This window comes from Protopterus annectens, chromosome 3.part1, assembly GCF_019279795.1.
Source record: "Protopterus annectens isolate FY-2018-M chromosome 3.part1, PAN1.0, whole genome shotgun sequence".
NCBI classification, from domain to species: Eukaryota; Metazoa; Chordata; order Ceratodontiformes; family Protopteridae; genus Protopterus; species Protopterus annectens.
In genome coordinates, this window is record NC_056732.1 from 739,259,148 (window position 1) to 739,270,464 (window position 11,317).

The 11,317-nt window shown below is 37.3% G+C and overlaps 1 protein-coding gene across 1 annotated transcript in view; it reads left to right on the top strand.

Annotated features, from left to right (window-relative positions):
- Positions 1-11,317, top strand: part of KCNV1 (potassium voltage-gated channel modifier subfamily V member 1) — a 522,556-nt gene that overhangs the window by 476,338 nt on the left and 34,901 nt on the right. The window contains exon 4 of the mRNA XM_044067098.1: positions 625-1,594. Within this exon, the coding sequence (XP_043923033.1) occupies positions 652-1,594 (943 nt within the window). The 5' untranslated portion in view covers positions 625-651. The remainder of the gene's footprint in view (positions 1-624; positions 1,595-11,317) is intronic.

Below are 11,317 nucleotides of genomic sequence, written 5' to 3' on the forward strand. Positions count from 1 at the left end.
TAGGGTTAGGGGTGGGTTAAGTGAGTTAGGGTTAGGGCGCTGGTTAGGTGAGTGTGTGATAGTGGTGGACCTTAGGGTTAGGGTTTGGGTTAAGGTTAGTGCATAGATAGTTGTGTATGTAAGGTTTAGTGTAGCTTTGTAAGATTTTTGGTGTGCTTGTGTTGTGTGTGTGCTTTTTGGACAGGGGATTTGTTTTGTTTGTTGATTGTCGGGATTGTGGTTTGTCGGGCATGTGAAGTTTCGTGTTTTTGAACTTTCGGTTTAGTGGTGTCGGTGATTTTGTTGGTGTTTTCGCGTGTCGGTGTTATCAGGTAGACCTACATATATATATATATATATATATATATATATATATATATATATATATATATATATATATATATCTTTATATTTGTTGGTGCCATAAAATATGGTGGTAAATGAAAAACTAAGTTGTAAACACTGGAATCTGGGCTACTCAGAATTTTCTTTTATGAAAATCTGAAAACCTGTTATTCTTGAATTTTATAAATGGTGGCTATATGTACCTCATTGGTTCCTTGCATAATTAAATAAAAAGTATATTGATGTTGATTTTCTATTTCCAAAACATTGTCTAACCAATGTGACTTCTGTTTCTGTTAGGTAAACATCTAATGCGCTTGAGGCAAAATGACATCATACCCTCACTTTAATCTGGCCAAGCATCATGGAGACAATTTGTCTGTTTCTTCTTTAGAATCTAATGTATTTTGTAGTGAGGAACACCTTAATGAAAACCCTTTGGATTTTTTTATCATAAATGTCGGAGGTAGCAGGTTTGTTTTGTCCCATGAGATGCTGTCATCATACCCAGAGACACGTCTCGGTAAGTTGGCGCTATCAGAGCGAGCAGCTGCTATTGAACTCTGCGATGATGCTAATTTCACTGACAATGAGTACTTCTTTGACAGAAGCTCACAGGCATTTAAATATATAGTGAATTATTACAAAACAGGACGACTGCATGTGATGGAGGAACTGTGCGCTATTTCTTTCCTTCAGGAGATTGAATACTGGGGCATTGATGAGCTCTGCATTGACTACTGTTGCAGAGAGAAATATTACAGGAGAAAGGAAATGAGTGAAACACTAGATATGCGAAGAGATGTAGAAGAACTGGAAAATGAAGAAGAGGATTTTTCTGGGATTGTTTGTGAGAATGTAAGGCAGAAACTGTGGGATGTTTTGGAGAAACCAAATTCTTCTGTAGCAGCAAAAACTTTTGGAACTCTTTCAATTATTTTTGTTGTCCTGTCTATTGCAAACATGGCTCTCATTTCCTTGGATGTTAGCACACTGGAACCACCATTCCTAAATGCTTTAGAATATGTCTGCATATCTTGGTTTAGTCTGGAGTTCCTACTTCGATTCCTGTGTGTAAAAGACAAGTGCAAGTTCCTGAGAAGTGTTGTAAATATTATTGACATTTTGGCTATTTTGCCATTTTATATAACTCTGATGATGGAAAATCTGTACGGAGAAAGTACAGAATTAGAAAATGTAGGACGGGTGGTTCAGTCACTCAGACTTATGAGATCTTTGAGAATGCTCAAACTCGGCAGACACTCAACAGGTATGATTTACATTTAGATTTTCTACAAAATTATCTGAAGTTAGCTGACAAACCTGGCAGGTTTTGTTATAAAAGTAGTTTTTGTTCCAGTTGTAAAACAAGCAATATATGAACTGTTTCCATTTTAAATGTTAATCTGGTAACATCATATTCTAATGAAATGATTAATAGAAAATAATTTCATGTAAGTGGTAATCAGTGCAATGACAGAGCTATGGCTGGGATTCGTTAAATGTATGTATATATCTATATCTATCAATGTATACATATATATATATATATATATATATATATATATATATATATATATATATATATATATATATATCAGCTCTCTTTTGGTAATACTCATATCACTCAACCTCTTAGCACAAGAAATCTGTGGAAAACCATGAATAATGGGGGGACAAAGCCCCAGAAATAGGGACAATGTTCAAATATTGGTCTTATAAACTTAGAAAGTTTATAGAATAAAGGGTTTTGCATTGGCATTAATTTTGTGAAGGGTATGATGTCTGAAGCTCAACTGTCTGTCAATATTTTTTAATTCAGTCCTCAATGATTTTTCAGAAAGCCAAAGTATATGAGGAACAAACCAAAGATGTGAGGCAAAAATATGGGCATTCTGTGTAAATTTGGACAGTTGAGAGGTAAGGTAACATTACAGTGCTCAGTAATATGATGGTGGCATAATGCAGTTTAATGACATGTTAAAATGATGTGGAGCAACAGCTCATTTGCAGCTCATTGCCACGTCTCAGAATTACTGAACCAAACATCACACAGTTACTGGAAGCCATTAGTGTTTCCCCCAATAAACCATGCAAAGAAGTTGCACAAGCACAACTGAACAGAAACACACCTTCTCACACAGACGCAGACAGACAGTCAAACAGACACACACACACACACACACACACACACACACACACACACACACACACACACACACACACACACACACACACACACACACACACACACACACTTACATGGCCTCACAGTAAAAAACGTGCATTCTGAATGGACAGATGCCCACAGTAAATTCGGCCTTCCCTACAAAAAGAAGTGCACCTGCAAGAATCATCTCTACTGTACCAAATGGTGATTGTAAACCTTAAAATTAAGTTACCATTCTTATTATACATTGCCAAAAGTGCTATGTTAAGAGCATAATGCAACACAAGTAAAAAAAAAATAGCTTGATGTCAATGCTGTTAACATCCCTGGAAACAAGCTCCTAGTATGCTGTCTTTTGCTCCTAATGACAAAGACTTTTCTAACACAGAAAAATAGCAGCTGTAATGCTGTAATGCTTAGTAGCTATGACAAAAAATAAGTATCATGGAAAAACAAACAAACAAAAAACAAACTGGAAGGTATAATTCAGCTGCCAGAGCACACATATTGAGCTCATGCACAGTCCATCGTTTAGTTCTCCGACAACAGAAAAATCATGGAAAAACAGTAAAGTGCCTTCAAACAAAGGCATTATTTATGAAAAATAAGCATTTTTTTTATTAAATAATGCCATTGTATAATAAACCAACGAAAAAAAGAAAGTCAAAAGGAGAAGTAATCCAGCTGCTCCAATACTTTATTCACCAACAATGCTTAAGAGAAAACTGAATCTGTGAATGAATAACATTTGTCATGCTATACTGGTGACAGGCAACAGCTCTGTTTGAAAGTGATAAGAGGCTTTGGTAGCAGAAGTCAGACAGACTATCCTTGAATGTTGAAATAATCGACTGATTTGTTGGGCAAACCCGAACACGTTTTTGTGTGGACTGGAGTTTTCTCTTAAGCATTGTTGGTGAATAAAGTATTGGAGCAGCTGGATTACTTCTCCTTTCAACTTTCTTTTTTTCGTTGGTTTGGTTTGTGGAAGGAGGTTTGCTGTGGTTGTTTCTTTGGCCATTGTATAGTAGCAATAACACACTCCTGTGTGTTGGTTTTATAGGATTTATCCACGGTTGACTTTGTCTGATCACTCTTGCTTCACTGTCATGATTAAACTACACCAACCACAGGTAAATTCTGTGAAATCTGCACTCAGTTGTAGGGTATTGCTAAATTATCTGATGTGGTTAGGGTTGCCCTCTTTCCTCTTTTGTTTCCAGACTATCCAGAAATCAAACTGATTATCTGGTAGTCTGGAAAACACTGTACAAACTTCAGTATTCTGTTTCAAAAAAGAAATAGACTATCAGAGTTTGCTAAATCAGCACATTTACTGTGCTCTTCTACAGAAAAAGCATAGTAAATTGGCACAAAGCAAGTATCAGGGACAGAAAGAGAGGGCATTCCCCATCAGCTGATGGCATAAAGACATCACAAAATGGATGGAATGTGGACAGTAGAGGGGGAGGAAATGGGCAGGGTTACAGGTGATGTGAGGGGTGTGCCCTTTCTCTGGTTTTAGCCACAATGAAAGGTGGCAACCCTAGATGTGGTGCTAATGTCCCCCCCCCTGCCTATATGAATGAATGGGTGCATGCTGTCAAGACAGCAAGCACTTTTTTGCTTCCCTTTCCAAGTAGTATGGTAGAATTATTCTTTGAATTGCTCAACTGCAGTATTTTGATCTTAGTGAAAGATTCCAGGGAATTGCACATAGCTAGTTAGCTTCAGCCATACCCTTGGACTACATAGGTCTGAACCTCTTAAGTGGCCAATGTGGAACACAGACCCTAGCAATGTGTGACAAACACTCAAAATGCGAAACACCCTTTTTTCGCATTGCGTGAAAACGTACCATTGCCATGGGGCCTGGTTGAAGTAGGCTTTCTGCCAAAAGTATAACGTTAGCAAATACTGTACATTTGTTAATATTCAATAAGACACACATGTCAATAAATAGTTAGCAGAAACCATTGATAAAATGCAATATGCTCAGTAGAAAATCATTACACAACAATGTTCAAGTGCTCTTAAGCACCTGCTTTTCCAACCCCTCCATATCTTCTCCCAACCCAAAAAAGTTAACTCATCCAATAAGGGACATCAGAGCAGAAACATTTAAAATATTGCTACCATTACCTTGAGACACTGACAGAATAAGCGAATATGAATTAATATACACTTTCTAAAATAAAAAGCAGTTTATAATTTATTAAATGTAATGCACCACCTTTTCTCCAAAAGTGACCAGCCTAGCTCTCAAAGAATCAGGGACAAATCCAGAAATAATCAGGGGACACGTTATCTTGAGACATTGACAGAAGAGAATGTGAACAGAGAATTGCTCTTATAAACTTAGCAAGTTGCTTAAATAACTGAATTTGTTAACATGCATTTTCCTGAAGAATATGAAGTCGATGTCAGATTTATAATAGTCAGTGATTTGCCAGAAAACCACACAATTTATGAGCAACAAATCAAAAGGGAAGAATCTAGACATTCTGCAAAAATCTGTAACTCCATTCCTGTCTGAGACAATGTTAAATCAGTACTACACTGCACATTCAGCCACTTACCTCTGCCCAGTAAGGGAACAAAGCATCTGCAGTTCCAATTTCATCAGTCCACATTCCCCAAATGCAATCAGGTAGAAGAACACATAAATCATCCAAGGTAGAAGTATAGTTTCCAGCAACAGCAGCACCACCACAACCATCTGAATTCCCGAATTAAGTAAAACAAATTGCAGCCCTTTGCCCTCAGGTTAGTGGCCCAGTGTACAGCCATCACCGTACCTGATGAAATGCACTTCCACACCAACTCTCATTCAGCTGGTGCCTCCCTGTCTAGTCTCTGTACCCCGGTCCTCTTACCCACGATCATAAATGAACTGCATGAATGTTCAAATAGTTCAGTAGCTACAAGACAGCATGCAGAAGAAAACAGACATAACTCTCAATGTGGTGTTCTTTCTGCACCCTGCAATATCCTTTTTGAAAGTATTGCAGCGGTGTGAAAACTAGTAGTGGCATGCGAATGACCACATTTCGTGCCTCCCGATTGGCTCGCTTTGCATCAGGTACAGATGCTTGATTGGCTTGTATATTGCGATACTGATTGGCTTTAATTGTGGTATACAAGCCAGTCAAAAACTGTAAAGAGGAGCCACCATTGTTCAACACGGAATTGCGGAACAGTGGGTTAAATCGATCCTAAATCCAGAGCATTCTGCACAATCCGGAGCACTTGGCTGCCCAGTTGGACTGCTGTATTTGCATCAGCCACACCCATGGACTCTGAATTAGCTTTAGTCACACCCTTGGACTGCTGCATTTGCATGTGGCCTTTGTCAATGAGACTAGTGTAACATTACATACCAGATCCTTCTACCACTGCAGTGCAACAGCAGGCTCTGAATTACTCTGGTGTAATGGAATTAACAATCCCCCTACAAATAAATTGCACAGCACAGTATACATTTGTGTCCTGGACTATGAATTGCAGTAGCAATATCCCTGCCACTTTTAAACAAGTCTATAGAATAAAAAACAATAAAAATGTGCGATAAAGGTGCAGTCCACCAATAAATATACTGAAACCAAAAAATAAATAAAACTCCACTCAGTGAAGGATATAAAGGTTTAAAAATCCACAATTTAATAAATCAATTGTGCACTTTCATCCCTGACAAACCTGGGACTTCATCAGAATCTACAACATTTCTAATTACACCACATTGAATATTTTAAAAGTGGTTTCAATTGGTTAAAACAACACCAATAATAAAACATCCTTGATATCACATGGTACTACTGTTGAGCAAACACATAACCTAACAGAAAACTTCATTTTTGTAAAATAATATATAAAAGTGATATTTTTATTTTATTTTCTCAGTCTATATAAAATAGTTTTCTAACTTGACAATATATATATATATATATATATATATATATATATATATATATATATATATATATATATATATATATATATATTTTTTTTTTAACTTTTTTTAATTGGTCTACCCACTCTATAACTTATTTGCTTTTTCTTTTAAAGCAGGGGCTATAGAAATAAAGTCAATTAACCCAGGGGAAAGAGTTGCAGCTAATCTCATTTGTCAATGCATTTCCCTCTTATTTGACAGAGTCTTCCAATCCCCACTCCTAGTGTTTAATGTAATCTGTTCTATGATACCAAAGGTAATTTTTTTTTAAATCTTTACAGTTAAGAGAATGTTTAAACAGAGCGTTGACTCTTTTTTGTGTTTGATATCATATACATGCTCATAAATTCTATTTTTCAGAGCATGCTCGGTCTTCCCAACATAAAATGCTGGACAGCTGTCATACTTGGCTAAGTACATTATTTTTGCAGTACCACAATTGCTTTTTGTATATACGATTTTACTGTGCATTCTGTTTTCTAAAATGAGTTCCTCACTCTTACTGATGTAGCCACACTGGTTACAGGAACAACATGGTGTAGTATCTGTCCCATTATGCCCAGATCTACTACTTTTATTTTCCAATAGTCTCTTGATGTTGGCATTAGTTTTTATGATAAATAATGTCTCACTACCTAAAATCAAGCATCAAAGGGGATAAAATACATTATAAACAGAAACTGGAATATTTTTAAAGATGATCCAGAGGTGCATCGGATTTTAAATAAGAGGTAAATACAGTGGCAAATGAGATTAGCTGCAACTCTTCCCCCTGGGTTAAACAACTTTATTTTTATAGCCCCTGTTTTAAAAGAAAAAGCAGATAAGTTATAGAGAGGGTAGACCAATAAAAAGATAACACAACAATATATATGGTTTTATTTATTGGTTGGAGTCAGTATACGTCTATAGAATACTTAATGTATAAAAACAAGCATGAAGAAAAATAAAACATTTTTTCACTTACATTCACACTGAATTGCTAGAACAACAACTTTTCAAAGTTTTCCCAACCTTTCATATATTATTAGAGATACTTATTTTACCAAATGCAGAGATTGTATTATAAAACTACTCATCTGCTCACTAAAGCAGTTTGCTTTGGCTTGTGTTGATACCAGAACAGATATAAATATTAAATCTTCATTCCTTATGATAAGTAAGGTCACTCTTGAATGATGTAGGTTTTTGCTAGTATTGCATTCAGTAAGATATCTTTTGCAAACAAGAACATTTCTCTAAGTTTTCATTCTGCTACACTACATTGTTAAAGGATATCTTCCGGTAATGGAATTCTTTCATTTATTAAGATAGTACAATTGTGTGAGTTGAACTGACCATAATAGTAGATGTTTGAATGATCACTGCTGCAGTAGTTTTAGGTATATGTTACATTACCTTAGCTAACTACATTTGGGAGGTGGAAGAAGAAGAGTCCAGGACCCCCTAGAGAATGGTCCTAGAAAGCTTGAAATGGAACTAGAATCAATCTTATAGTCTTTGTAAAAGTATATACAGAGGACCAGGTTAGAATACTTCTAGAATCCAACCTTTTACAAAAAGCCATAGATAAGGCCAAGGTCATTATAGAGCGTGCTTTAACCCTGCCTGGAATATTTTGTTATGGTGAGTATAACAAAAGGTAATAGCCTTAGGCAACAATTTGGAAATAATGTATTTTGACACAGGTTGCCTCTTCTTGTTAACTTCTGAAGAAATAAACAATTGATCTGAATATCTGAAAGATTTTGTTCTGTGAAGCTAGTACCTGGGTTTTGTGTGGACATCCAAGGTATGGAGTATCCTTTTCCCCCTCATTTTTAGGTTCAGGAAAGTAAACAAGGAGATGGATAGTTTGGCTTAAAGTAAATATAAATACCACTTCATGCATAAAAGAAGGATTAGAAAGAAACCTTGTCCCTATGGAAAATGAGACAGGGTTGACTCACTATAAGAACTTGCAACTCAGATACTCTTCTTGTAGAGCTCAGAGCAAACATTAAAACTGTTTTCCATGTTAAGAACCTCAAATCAGCCAGATTAACTGGTTCAAACATAGCGAGTGTTAGCTTCTTAAACACAAAATTTCGATCCCAAGGAGGGGCCACTGGTTTTCTTAGACGGCTTTTATGCAAAACCCCTTTTAGGAACATTTTGATGTGACACTGCATTGAAAGACAAGAATCCATGGGCAGACATGCAGAAATGGCCGATAAAAGAACCTTGCTAGAAGAATAACAAAGGCCATAGTTTAGTAATGCATAAAAATATTGTAAAGCCAGAGAACAACTAGCATTGAATGGGTGCTGGTTATGTTGTTGACACCGATCAGAAAGCCTTTTCAACTTGCTAATATATGATTTTCTATTAGCAGGCTTTCTTGCTTCCTTTAGTACCTGCTGAACGTCCCGAGTAAACAGGTGCTTAAAAGGAATTAAGGCCCTATCATCCAGGCATCCAATTGATGATGATTGATGTCACAGTGTATCAAACACTCCTGTATTAGTGTGAGTTGATCCAGTCTGTGAGGAAACTTGTGGTAATTGCCTGTGGCCATTTCCAGAAGAAGGGAGAACCATGGTTGCCTCGTTCAGAAGGGAGTCGTCATGATAATCTCGGCAGATTCTTTATTAATCTTCAGAAGTACTCTGGATATTATTAGAAAGGGAGGAAGGGCATACAGGAACATTCCTGTCCAAGGAAAAGAAAAGACATCTGTTTTCCAGGCCTTCTTGCACGCAGTCTTGGAGCAATATCTTCCCAGTTGATTGTTCAGAGAGGGGGCAAAGAAGTCTACTTGAGGGACTCACCCAGATGAATCAAGTCTTGGAAAAACCCTGACCTTGTTTCCATTTCTGAGGGCCTGCTTAGCTTGCCTGCCACACAGTTTTGCTCTGACAGAATGTAGGATGTCTGCAGAGTGAGAGTGTGCTGTGAAGCTATAGCCCAACCTAACACGGCTAGTCTGCAAAGGGGAATATGACATGGTTCCCTCTTACGTTTTGATGTACCGCATGACAGTAGTATTGTCTGCAACCACTTGAGGAGGTCCCAGGGACCAAAGATAGTTCAGAGAGTGAAATACCTGATCAGGGCAAGCATCTCCTTGATGTTTATATGCTTGCATCTGTCTTTGGTGTCCCACACTCACTGTACTTGTATCACTCCTAAAACTGATCCCCACACAAAGCCTGAAACATCTGTGGTGACTGACAGCTTTGGAGCAGGAAGGCAGAATGGGGGACCTGTATTTAAGGATATCTGCTTTCTCCACCAAAATATTTATCTTCTGACAAACTTGACTAGGATTTGAAAAGAAAAAAGGTGTTGAAGCTGGGGCCAAAGAGATTTCAGATACCTCTGTATCTTTCTCATTTGGAGTCTTGTGAGGGGGACCATGAGAATCATAGATGACATTAGACCTAAAATCCTGAGGTATTACCTCACAGTGACTGATGTCTGAGAGGAAAATCTTAGAAAGGGATCTAAAAAAATATCTATTTTTTTCCTGTAGAAGAAAAGCACTTTGAAGCACAATCCTTTGAGTGTTCTCTTGGAATCCCATCTTGTGTAAGAGATTTCTCACCGAAGAGACAGATTTCTGTCACTTAGAGAAAGACTCTGCAAAGATAATCAATTCATTCAAATATGGGAAACTGTATATACCCTGTAGCCTGCAATGAGTTATAATTGGAGTTAGACATGTTGTGGACACTCTTGTTGTAGTGGATAGTCTAAGGCACCAGGTAGATAATTGCTAATATGGCCCAGACACACAAAATCTTAGAAAACGTCTGAAGTCTGGATGAATAGGAATGCGACAATAGGCATCTTTTAAGTCTAGTGTTACCAAGAAACTTGAAAGAGGAAGAAGTAATAGATTGGGAAGTGATTTAAACTTGAGCCCAAGCACTTTTGCAAATAGATTTAGGAAAGGCGATCCGGAACTGATCTCCAAGCATTTTCTTTCTTTGGCAACAGGAACATCCTTGAATAAAAGCCCTTCCCACCTGTAAAGGAGGAACCAGTTCTATCACCCCTTAGAACAGCATGTGATGAAGAACAAGTGGAAACAAAAAAGTCTGATCTGCAGGATGAGGAATGACCCCCTGGATAGGAGGAATTTCCTTCCACTGCCATCTGTAACCCTGATGAATGATTTTCAGAACCTATTTGTCTGAAATGATCTGTTACCAAAGAGAAAATGGAGATTCAGACTTTCTGGAAGAGAAAAGGGGCCAGAGTGAGAGAGGGTCACAAGGTCTCTTGAATAGTCAGTCTGACTTGGACTGTCCTTAGTTTTGGGACGTTTGGGACTTCCTTTTGGAACCTCTTGCCATTTCTTTTTGAACATCTGTTTACCTGAATTTTGTTAAGACTGTTTATTCTGTTGTTTGAGAAAACTGGATGAGGAGATAAAAAAAATCCCTTGGACAATTTGGAAAAGGAGGGTTGAGAGATTCTCTAGATTAACTTGCCCCTTTCATCACACCTTTTGATCACCTCTGCATGATAGGGACTAAACATTAAATCTGTTATCCAAAGGAGAATGTAAAAATCTAATTTTTAACATAATCTGGAAGGTTTTCAGAATGCAGCCATGCAAACCTCCACAAAACAGTACCAGTGGCCACAGCCCTGGAAGAAGTATCAGCAGAGTCATACACATACTGCAAACAATGAGTGGTGACCTGTGCTATAGAAGACACTAAGTTATTTAAAGCAGTTTTTTTCCCAACAAGAAAAAACTGCAGATAAAACATTCCAAAGACTTTCACAATTTGTCCGAACAAACTTTAACATATGATACTGACAATTCAAAATTTTGAAAATCAAAGTTGCAGAAAGCTACATTTTTTCCCATACCTATT